Below are 12,517 nucleotides of genomic sequence, written 5' to 3'. Positions count from 1 at the left end.
ACAGTGAGAGGCTTTGAAGAGACCGGTTCACCATATTGGCACTCCCCAGAAGAAGTAGTCCTCCATAGTAATGTATGGAATGCTACAGTTTTTAAATTAGAATGTTTCAAGGACAAAATTACATGTATACAAGTCTTTTTTTGTTGTAGTGGGGACAGTAATATAAGAATGTTCAAAATAATTATACCTTAAGGAATTTATTTTATTTGTTATGAATGGGGCGGCAGGTAGCCTAGTGGTTAGAGCAGGGGTCGGGAACCTATGGCTCCCGAGCCAGGTGTGGCTCTTTTGACGATTGCATCTGGCTCGCAGATAAAACAAAATATTCTCACTTGTTTTAATCCATCCATCGATTTTTCACTGCTCATGTCCTGTTCAGGGCTGCAGGAGCAATTGTCCATTATTTTAATTAAATGATACTGGCCTACGTTGGCCGTTGCTAGGTAAAACAGGTAAACGCCTCCTTTTGAATCAGTCTGCTCGGTCATTAGCTCAAAGCTAACCCTTCGACGAAGAAGATGGCGAAAAGAAAAAAAGATGACGAGTATCGTACATTTCAGGACGAATGGACCGAAGAATTCACCTTTGTGTAGAGAGCAGGTTCTGCGGTGTGTCTAATTTGCAATGACAAAATTACATCGATGAAACGGTCAAATGTAAAGCGGCACTTCGACACGCGCCATGCTACCTTTGCATCAAAATACCCTGCGGGAGACAGCAGAAAGAAAGCGTGCCAAGAGCTACTGAGCAGGGTGCAAGCTAGCCAGCAGCAACTCCGCGTATGGACCCGGCAAGGTGACTATAATTCCGCTAGCTTTGCTGGATCTTTAGCAATAGTGAGGAACGGAAAACCATTCACAGATGGTGAGTATGCTAAAACGTTCATGCTGGATGTAGCCAATGAACTTTTTGATGATCTTCCGAACAAAGACAAGATAATTAAACGGATACAAGACATGCCTCTGTCGGCAAGAACTGTTCATGATCGTACCATCGTGATGGCAAACAAAGTGGAGGAAACGCAAGTGAAGGACATAAATGCAGCGCCGTTCTTTTCCCTGGCTTTGGATGAGTCAACAGACGTGAGCCATTTGTCGCAGTTCAGCGTGATTGCAAGATATGCTGTTGGTGACACACTGCGCGAAGAAAGTCTTGCAGTTCTGCCATTAAAAGGGTCCACAAGAGGTGAGGATTTATTTAAGTCTTTCATGGAGTTTGCTCAAGAAAAAAATCTACCTATGGATAAACTTCTCTCAGTGTGTACTGATGGTGCTCCGTGTATGGTGGGGAATAAAAAAGGATTTGTGGCGCTTCTCCGTGAACATGAAAATAGACCCATCCTAAGTTTCCATTGCATTCTACACCAGGAGGCACTTTGTGCTCAGATGTGTGACAGGCAGTTTGGGGAAGTGATGTCGCTGGTCATTCGTGTGATCAACTTTATTGTTGCTCGAGCCTTAAATGATCGCCAGTTTAAAACACTGCTGGATGAAGTTGGAAATAACTATCCTGGTCTGCTTTTGCACAGCAATGTGCGTTGGTTGTCAAGAGGGAAGGTGCTTAGCCGTTTTGCGGCTTGCCTAAAAGAAATCCGGACTTTCCTTGAAATGAAAGGCATCGAGCATCCTGAGCTAGCCGAAACTGAGTGGCTCCTCAAGTTTTACTATCTCGTAGATATGACTGAACATCTGAACCAGCTCAACGTGAAAATGCAAGGCATTGGAAATACAGTGTTATCCCTTCAACAAGCTGTGTTTGCTTTTGAAAACAAGCTAGAACTTTTCATCATGGATCTTGAAACAGGTCGTTTACTACATTTTGAAAAACTGAGCCAATTTAAAGATGCATGCACAGCAAGTGAGCCTATTCAAAACTTTGATCTCCACCAGCTAGCTCGCTGCACATCCAGTCTCCTACAGTCCTTCAAAGCACGCTTTGGAGAATTTCGTGAGCACACTCGTCTTAAGTTCATCACCCTTCCAAACGAGTGTTCACTGAACACAGCCGACCTGAGTTACATTCCTGGTGTCTCCGTCAGAGATTTTGAAGCAGAAGTGGCTGACCTGAAGGCCTCAGACATGTGGGTGAATAAGTTCAAGTCACTGAATGAAGATTTGGAAAGAATCACACGACAGAAAGCGGAGTTGGCGAGCAAGCACATGTGGACAGAAATGAAAAAACTTCAACCCGAAGACCAGCTGATTCTCAAAACTTGGAACGCGCTTCCTGTCACATACCACACACTGCAGCGTGTGAGTATTGCTGTATTGACCATGTTTGGATCTACGTATGCATGTGAGCAGTCATTCTCACATCTTAAAAACATCAAGTCCAACCTACGATCACGTTTAACGGATGAAAGCCTCAACGCTTGCATGAAGCTTAACCTCACCAAGTACCAACCAGACTACAAAGACATCAACAAATCCATGCAGCACCAGAAGTCGCATTAATGGTGAGTATTATAACAACATTATTTAAGAATAAATTCAGAGGCTTATTATACTGACATTTAGTTGAATTCACTTTTAAAATATATTATATGGCTCTCACTGAAATAAATTTCCAAATGTTTTGCTTTCATGGCTCTCTTAGTCAAAAAGGTTCCCGACCCCTGGGTTAGAGCGTTGGGCCAGTAACCGAAAGTTTGCTCGATCGAATCCCCGAGCTGACAAGGCCGTCATTGTAAATAAGAATTTGTTCTTAACGGACTTCTCTTGTTTAATAAAGGTTAAAAAAATAATCTTAAAATCATTTTTATGTTTAGCTCAAATAACATTACTTAAAAGTATGCGTTAAGAAATCTGTAATAGAATAAACAAAAAAACAAATGTAAACATTAATAAATGCATTTCTATAGTTTCCTAAATAAAAGAAAAATTACAATGGTGGGGGAGTGCCAAGATGGAGACCCGGTGGCTTTAAAACAGCACCCTGTCAGTCAACTATAAATCATTGATTATTGGCCATTTGGTTTTCAACCTCGCAAGGTGGGATTTTCCTTGTTCTCTCTTATTACTAGGGACTGCACATTGTTTATAATGAGGGATACCTGGAGAAAATTGGACCTTGGAAATAAAAATGGATGGCCCTCCCTTCAGTAAAAACAAAAGTTTTCCTGAACCGCCCTGAACGCTTGAAAAAAAAATGACCCTCCCCTAAACCCAAAATAATATTTAAAACAATGTGGATAGCAGAGGACATGCTTAAGCTTTTTGTGCTAATTGAACATTTCGGGGATGTTTAATTTCAGCTTATGAAACATGGGACCAACATGCTGCATGTATTTTTTTGTTCAGTGTAGTTGATTTCCTACTAAGTACATTTGAGGGGAATATTGTTGAATTCCGTTTTAATCTCTGGATTCCGTGATTCCGTCCGTATACCCCGCAAAGCAGATTTTATAGGGCCCTACATTCATTGTTTGATGGTGAGAAACCCTGCATAAAACGATGAAGTGCGACCTTCAGTCATATTCATGGCCTATCGAATGGCGAGAAGGGAATAGGCTGTTTTTTAAAAACACAAGATTGTCATATATATAATATAAATATATTTATTTTTTCATTTCTTCTTAATAATTCTTTTGACCTTTATTTAACTTGGCAAGTCAGTTAAGAACAAACTCTTATTTACAATGACGACCTACCCCGGCAAACCCGGACGATGCTGGGCCAATTGTGCGCTCTGTCAATTCTCCACTCTGTCTGGCTTTACATTCCTCTCTTGCGTTCTGTAGGCTATATAATATATTTATTGAAATAGGAACAGGCAATTTACTCAGAATGTCACTTGCTCCCCTGCTGTGCGCTGCAAGACTCAGCTATTTTATGCGCATCGCCAGTCAACCTCAAGTAGGCTAAACAATTGTCTGTCACATCACAATGTCGTCACCATCAACGATTGCAGTCAATCATCGTTGATAGACGATGCTATCGTAATATCACCCAACCCTAAATCAAACCCACAACTCCAGTGTTACACCATCCACCATGAGAATCCCTATCTAATATGGCACTAAGCCATATACAAACACTGTTGGGGAAGTCAAGTCACTATCCTAATAGCCTTGGGAATGAGTGTTCATTCATGAAACTGGCCAGCTTCAGCTCCATTCATGTCTGTATGGGTGTCTCCACCAAATGGCACCCTATCCCCTATATAGTGCACTAGTTTTGACCAGGGCTTTATGGGTAATAGTGCACTATATAGGGTATTGGGTGCCATTTGGGAAGCAGCCTGGGTCTCACGCTTTGAGGCAGGCACCAACACCCCCAGCCAGCCCAGCAACACAGAGAACCCACGGGAACCTCTCACACACAATATGGCAGAGCAATTGAAAGGCACTGGATGGAAAACAACACACACACACACAGGTAAACAAGAGCATGGGATAGGTGGGAGAGCTTGGTTTCCCACGACATGCGAGTACACACACTAGCACCCCTCCCACTAGAGCTGGAACGATAAACCGAAAATGAAAGACTCCGACATTGCCCTCCTCTTACCACAATGTCCCCTTCCCGAAGCCATTGGTAATTTCGGTGATTAGGCTACACAATGTTCCTGATGATTATTTGGTTATAAAATAATTATTTGGTTAACAGTAACGTGCGTGAACCTGTGTGAAGGGAGAGATGCATTCTGATAAGCGCAAGCATACCGTGCTTTCAGAAAGTATTCACACCTTGACTTTTTCCAAATATTGTTGTGTTACAGCCTGAATTTAAAAATGATTACAAAAAAAATGTTTTTTTTTCCATGTCACTGGCCTACACACAATACCCCATGATGTCAAAGTGGAATTATGTTTTTCAGAATTTTTACAAATTCTCAAATGTCTTAAGTCAATAAGTATTCAACCCCTTTGTTATGACAAGCCAAGTTCAGAAGAAAACATTTGCTTAACACGTAACATAATGAGTTGCATTGACTGTGTGCAATAATAGTGTTTAACATGATTTTTGAATGACTACCTCATCTCTGTACTCCACACATGCAATTATCTGTAGGGTCGCTCAGTCGAGCAGTGAATTTCATACACAGATTAACCACAAAGACCAGGGAGGCTTTCCAATGCCTCACAAACAAGGGTACCTATTGGTAGATGGGTAAACATACAAAACGCAGACATTGAATATCTCTTTGAGCATGGTGAAGTCATTAATTACACTATGGATGGTGTATCAATACACCTAGTCACTACAAAGATGCAGGCGTCCTTCCTAACTCAGTTGCCCGAGAGGAACGAAACGGCTCAGGGATTTCACCATTAGGCCAATGGTGACTTTAAAACAGTTAGAGTTTTAATAGCTGTGACAGGAGAAAACTGAGGACGGATCAAAAACATTGTAATTACGCCACAATACTAACCTAGTTGACAGAGTGGAAAGAAGGAAGCCTGTACAGAATAAAAATATTTCAAAACATGCATCTTGTTTGCAACAAGGCACTAAAGCAAAAAAGTGGCAAAGCAATTCACTTTTGTTCCTGAATAAAAAGTGTTATGTCTGTGGCAAATCTAATACAACACATTACTGAGTAACACACTCCATATTTTCAAGCATAGTGGTGGCAGAATCATGTTATGGGTAGGCTTGTAATTGTTAAGGACTGGGGAGTTTTTCAGGATGAAAAATACACGGAATTGAGAAAATTACAGGAAAAATCCTACAGGAAAACCTGGTTCAGTCTGCTTTCCAGCAGATACTGGGAGATCAATTCACCTTTCAGCAGGCCAAGAAGACAGTGAATGTTCCTGAGTGGCCGAGTTACAGTTTTGACCTAAATCCAATTGAAAATCTATGGCAAGACCTGAAAATGGTTGTCTAGCAATGATCAACAACCAATTTGAAAGAGCTTAAGGAATTCTGAAAGAATAATGGGCAAATGTTGCAAAATCCAGGTGTGGAAAGCTCTTTGAGACTTACCCAGAAAGACTCACAGTTGTAATCGCTGCAAAAGGTGTTTCTACAAAAGTATTGACTCAGGAGTGTGAATACTTATGTAAATTAGCTATCTGCATTTCATTTTCAATAAATTTGCAAACATTTCTTAAAACACTTTGTCATTATGTGGTATTGTGTGTAGATGGGTAACAACAAATATATTTAATGCATTTTGAATTCAGGCTGTAACAATATAAAGTGGAATTAGTCAAGGGGTATGAGTACTTTCTGGAGGCATTGTAGGTCAGTTGAGCAACATTTCAAAATTGAATTGCTACTGTAACTGCTGTTAAAAAAGAGGATAGACTCAGCTTAATGCGAGTATAACAATTATTTCTCAACTCTCAATATTTAGGAAATAATGGAGTATGTAATTCAGATGACGCGCTGGCGGAACAGAGGAGTGTGCCATTTGCGGTGAAATTCCTGTTTGATCAATTGCATGACTATCTAGCAACAATATCATACTTAGCCAATGTGTTTTGAGTTCCTACTTCCTCAGGTGGTGAATAAATGTAGCATAGCCTAGGCCAAAATGCACAAAAGAGATGCCGGCAAATTCATCTATAAAGAGGCAAAAAGAGAAATCTGATAATTCTGGATCCTATTTTGACATGTTTGCACATCAAAATATCCATCATGCATTCCCTGACCATGTTAGATGAAATAGTCAACTCCTTTTATGTCCCACTTGGCACTGGAAAAGGTCAGTCTAAAGCCCTAATGGAAAGTAACTGTGCATAAAAAAAGGTCAATTTATCACAATATAACTTTTTGTATTGCCTAGCTCTACCTCCCACCCACCCACCTTGTTGACAGGTTTCTCTTGGCTCTTGACGGCTGGCTCGACCTGCAGCTGCTTGCCCTTCTTCGATGGGGTCCTCTTGATCTTTGGAGAGTGGAACCTGTCCTTCAGCTTCATGGTGAAGGAGGAGAGGTGGGAGCGCTGCGAGTCTGAGGAGGAGGAGAGGAAGACAGGGAAGATACGTCAGTCAGAGGAGAAGGAATGGCAGAGAGGGGAAGATTGAAGTAGCCTATTAGATATGTAGGACTCAGAGAAGTAGGCTAAAGCACAGACCAGGGTCGTGTTCAGCAGGCACAAAACGGTCTGAAACTGGGAGTTACTATCTGATCTTGTCCAAGAGAAAACACACATTTTTGTTTTCTGTTGCAAAGCGTTTTGCTACGGTGCCTTAATGAACACCACCCAGGCTAAAATATAAGGCAGAGATAAATAATATAATTAGAAGCAGATCAATAAGAGAGTGCCAATCAATGATCATAGCCCTGACAAAATACCATTGCAGTAGATGTGTGTTTGTATCAGTGCAGCAGGGCCCAACAGTATCAGCCCAGCAGCAGCCAGGCCGGTGTAGTCCTATCTGTCTGTGTTCAGCTGAGGGTACAACAGAGATGCTATCAGGTCTAATCATGTTCACATTTCCACGCTGTCCACAGCGTCCCCTGGTCGATAACACTGCTGCTGGTCGCAGTCTGGTCGACTCACTGCCAGGCTCGGCTCCTATCTTGAAGAAGCCAGGCTGATAGTGAGTGCCCGGACACACGCAGCCACGCACGCATACAGCAGCTCACAGGCACTCAAGCATCTGCACGCACACATGGAAAAAAGGTGCTGTCCTCGACCAAATGTATGAATAATTGTTAAGCACGAGGCAGGTAAAATTATAATAAAATAATGGCTTTTTTTATCTAGGTTTAGTGAAATGACTGAATCTTACTAAAAATATAATAGCGAGACAATTGGTTATCATCATCATTATACAAGGAAATTGGTGTTTTTCATTTGAAATGACAGAATATGATTATTGATTTAAAGACAGAACTAAATAGTGGGTATCATTAAAGCTAGACTCAGAGTCTCATTTACTCTAAATGGCTATTCTAGACCCAATTTAGGAAACTAGGCATATGCCGTAAGTCACGACATCACAGGAGAGCCTTTTGAACGTACATTTTTTAAAATCAAAATGCATTTGTCAGAAATGCCTTCTCGAACTTTCACGTGCCTTAATATCAAACTTGTATGTCATCTGTAAATACAAATAAAATTGTTAAATTACGAGCCTAGTTGGTTTAGCCACAAAAAAAGTCAACAACCGTCTCGCTAGCCATGATTGGCTGAGATAATGAGTGGGCTGGACATGCCAAAAGATGAGTTTGGATTGGTCTGCGGTGTTGCACAAGGCTGCTGGCCCAGACGGCATCCCTAGCTGTGTCCTCAGAGCATGCGCAGACCAGCTGGCTGGTGTATTTACGGACATATTCAGTCACTCCCTATCCCAGTCTGTTGTCCCCACATGCTTCAAGATGGCCACCATTGTTCCTGTACCCAAGAAGGCAAAGATAACAGAACTAAATGACTACCGCCCCGTAGTACTCACTTCTGCCGTCATGAAGTGCTTTGAGAGGCTAGTCAAGGATTATATCACCTCCACCTTACCAGCCACGCTAGACTCACCTCAGTTTGAATACCGCCCCAACAGGTCCCCAAATGACGCAATCGCCATCACACTACACAATCCCATCTGGACAAAAATAATACCTATGTAAGAATGCTGTTCACTGACTACAGCTCAGCATTCAACACCATAGTACCCTCCAAGCTCATCATCAAGCTGGAGGCCCTGAGTCTCAACCCCACTCTGTGCAATTGGGTCCTGGACTTTGACGGGCCGCCCCTAGGGGGTGAAGGTAGGAAACATAATTTCGCTGACCCTCAACACTGGGGCCCCACAAGGGTGCGTGCTCAGCCCTCTCCTGTACTCCCACGACTGCGTGGCCATGCACGCCTCCAACTCAATCATCAAGTTGGCAGACGACACAACAGTAGTGGGCTTGATTACCAACAACGACCAGACAGCTTACAGGGAGGAGGAGAGGGCACTCAGTGTGGTGTCAGGAAAACAACCTCTCACTCGACAACAAAACAAAGGAGATGATTGCGGACTTCAGGAAACAGCAGAGGGAGCTCCCCCCTATCCACATCGAAGGGACAGCAGTGGAGAAGGTGGAAAGTTAAGTTCCTCTGCATACACATTACAGACAAACTGAAATGGTCCACCCACACAGACAGCATTGTGAAGAAGGCGCAACAGCGCCTCTTCAACCTTAGGAGGCTGAAGAAATTTGGCTTGTCACCCAAAACCCTGACAAACTTTTACAGATGCACAATCAAGAGCATCCTTTCGAGCTGTATCGCATCACAGCCTGGTACGGTAACTGCATCGCCCTTAACCGCAAGGCTCTCCAGAGGATGGTGCGGTCTGCACAATGCATCACCGGGGGCAAACTACCTGCCCTCCAGGACACCTACACAACCCGATGTCACAGGAAGGCCAAAAAGATCATCAAGGACAACAACCACCCAAGCCACTGCCTGTCCACACCGCTATCATCCAGAAGGCGAGGTCAGTACAGGTGCATCAAAGCTGGGACCGAGAGATTGAAAAATGGCTTCTATCTCAAAGCCATCAGACTGCTAAACAGAAATCACTAACTCAGAAAGGCTGCTGCCTACATTGAGACCCAATCACTGGCCACTTTAATAAATGATCACTAGTCACTTATACAATGGCACTTTAATAATGTTTACATATCTTACATTACTCATGTCACATGTATATACTGTATTTTATACCATCTATTGCACCTAGCATATGCCGCTCAGCCATCGCTCATCCATATATTTATATGTACATATTCTCATTCACGCCTTTAGATTTGTGTGTATTAGGTAGTTGTTGGGAATTGTTAGATTATTTGTTAGATATTACTGCACTGTCGGAACTACAAGCACAAGAATTTAGCTACACTCACATTAACATCTGCTAACCATGTCTATGTGACTAATTATATTTGATATTTTGTTTATTTGCGTTTGTGTCTTCCTCCGGGTATACTGGGGGATGTCGGTGTAAATGTGTCAACATATTTTAGATGTTGGCAGCTGCATACGCTAATTTCGTTGAGCGTGACGATATACCGTTTTATCCACTATGGTCTGTCCATCGGCATTGTAACCTACAAGGAAGCCAAAATGCTCCCAACCTGGAGAATTAAAAAATTATGGCGGATCCTCCAATTCTGGTTTATCGACCCCACGACTCGCCATCGAACGGTTTGGTAAAAATACGTGTGTCATTACGCCCTTATTTTGAAGTGACCCAAATGGCAAATTAATCTTTCGTCTCTACATTTTTAGATAATTTAAACCAGAAAAAAAAAGATACATTTGATTTGGGACTGAGTCTGGCTTTAAACCTTTATATTAACATGAATTATGTCATCACACCTGAGGACACATTCAAAGCACTAATGCATGAAATGCTTCATTAATTGGACATAAAATCAAAATTGAAGGTAGCCATATAACATTGAGTTGTTTAGACAGTTTATTTACTTTAATTTTTAGAATTAATACTTTTTTTGGGTCATTATTTAGCTGAGTTTCCCCAAGCCGCTGAAGTTTGTTAGAGATTTGGGAGAGAGGGGAGTGATCCATGCGTCTCTCCTCCTGGGTGAATTCCCCCCCCCCCCCCCCCACAACACACACACAGACTGACAGAGGCAGGAGATAAATACTAAACAGCACTATTGTAAGCCACCAGGAAAGAGAGGTTAAAGAGAAAGAAAGAGACAAATAGATGTCCCCCTCTTCACAGTATTTATCTGGCCAATATGTCCACGTATTATGCATGTTTGTAACATTGTGTTATATGTGAAAATGTGATTGTATTATCAATTGTATTTTAATGTTTAAGGACTCTTGGAAGATTAGTCCAAATGAGGACTAAAAGAGATCCTAATAAAATAAAATCCCTCTCTTCCTCCATCTCCTCATAACCAGCACATGAATGCAGCCATAGATCAGCAGGCTTCTATCTAGAACAAATAGCACGTGTTTGGTGTGGTTATGAGACATCCATCCAGTATGACTCGTGGACACACCTTCATTACAGTGAGATGACGTCACTCACCCCTAGAAGGAGAGCTAGTAATAATATTGAGATATCCATCCAGTTATAGCCAATCGTGAACTGCATGAACCCATTTGACCTTTAATTCAGTCTATTTCTCAGAAATATGATTGAGCAGTGTATTGCTATTTGATCCAACATTTAGCCTGATATCAACATGATTGGCTGCCCCCAAACTACAATGCTCAGATAATGTCCGACTCATTTTCATACAGAATCATACTGACTATTTGGATTAGAAACGCTTCAAAAGACTTGACATTCATTCAAGAGATAGAATTGATAACGAGTGATGCAGTTTTTAAGGGCAACGAAACGATCTAAAGGATTTTCTTTTGCCTGCTCTTTTTGCTTTACTCCATTTGTGGTACCTAATACACATGAAATGGCCTAAAATCACAATGGCTGAAAGACCGTAGAGCTTCAGATAGGCAGCTATTAGCTAGTGTTCTCTTTAGAGGGGATAGCCTATAAATAGTGTGAGTGTTCGGTCTATGTCGGTCTCTTTTAGTGCCAGCAGCAGTAAGTGGAACAGAGAGGGGGGGGGGGCACTGTCTAGACACATGCAGTACAAACCCCGCGGGAAGAGAGACAACGCAACACATTGCTGCTCCTGTCTCTCTCTGGCTCGATCAATAGTCTCTTAGACTAGGTGCTCCTTTTAGAGCAGTGGTCGCCAACCTTTGAGTCAAGATCACTTTGAGTCAAAACGCAAGCCGAGATCTACCATTCAGATTTTATATATTTAAAAAAAAACGTAAGCCTGTAACATTGACATATTTAAAAACAAAATGGTAGTAATTAAGTTTGTACAGTAGGCTATAGGCTTAAAACATTATCACTGCATATTGGCTTTGCTTGAATTGCCCTGCCAATGCATTGCTGTTCTTCTCAGACCATTTAAAAATATATATTTCAACATCTGAGCAAGGCTAAATGATCACACTGGTAACAGATCAGTTTTTGTATTACTTGTGAGGCACAGCAGAGTGAGCATAGCTTTTAATAATTAGCTTTTTATTTTACTGGGCTGATGGAGCCTGGTCAGTCTCAGCGTAGGGAGAGGGCAGCAGCCTCAGAGGGTCTGCCTCTCAACCAGTGAGAGGCAGAGGAGTTAGGGGAGGACCATCCGCCTCAGCGGAAAAAAAAAGAAGTGAAATATAAAAAAGTTATCCTATTTAGATAAAACTACACTAAATATATTCACGTCACCAAATAATTTATTAAAAACACACTGTTTTGCAATGAAGGTCTACAGAAGCCACAACAGCACTCTGTAGGCTAGCGTCATGGTGTATTCGGAGGACAGATGTCCGTCCACTTCTGGTTACATTGACTTCAATACAAAACCTAGGAGGCTCATGGTTCTCACCCCCTTACATAGACAGTCATTATGACAACTTCCGGAGGACGTCCCCTCCAACCTATTTATGGAACGCAGTATGGGTCGTTACGTGTCAAAAAAGATACGTCAAATAACACTATTTGACGTGTTAAATAAGCTTTTAATTTGAGACGTCAAATAACACAGTTATAAAGGTTAAAAAAAATTATATTAATGTTGTAGCTCTT

At 41.8% G+C, this 12,517-nt stretch overlaps 1 protein-coding gene across 3 annotated transcripts in view; it reads right to left on the bottom strand.

Moving 5' to 3' along the window:
• The window catches only part of LOC120021185 (rap guanine nucleotide exchange factor 1-like), a 109,921-nt gene that overhangs the window by 45,805 nt on the left and 51,599 nt on the right, over positions 1-12,517 (bottom strand). For all 3 annotated transcript variants that reach the window (XM_038964823.1, XM_038964824.1, XM_038964825.1), the window contains exon 2: positions 6,757-6,902. In XM_038964823.1, coding sequence (XP_038820751.1) covers positions 6,757-6,902 — 146 coding nt within the window. The remainder of the gene's footprint in view (positions 1-6,756; positions 6,903-12,517) is intronic.

Source organism: Salvelinus namaycush, chromosome 26, assembly GCF_016432855.1.
Source record: "Salvelinus namaycush isolate Seneca chromosome 26, SaNama_1.0, whole genome shotgun sequence".
Classification (NCBI taxonomy): domain Eukaryota; kingdom Metazoa; phylum Chordata; class Actinopteri; order Salmoniformes; family Salmonidae; genus Salvelinus; species Salvelinus namaycush.
Note: the sequence above shows the minus strand (reverse complement) of the source record. Positions and strands in the feature narration are given on the sequence as shown.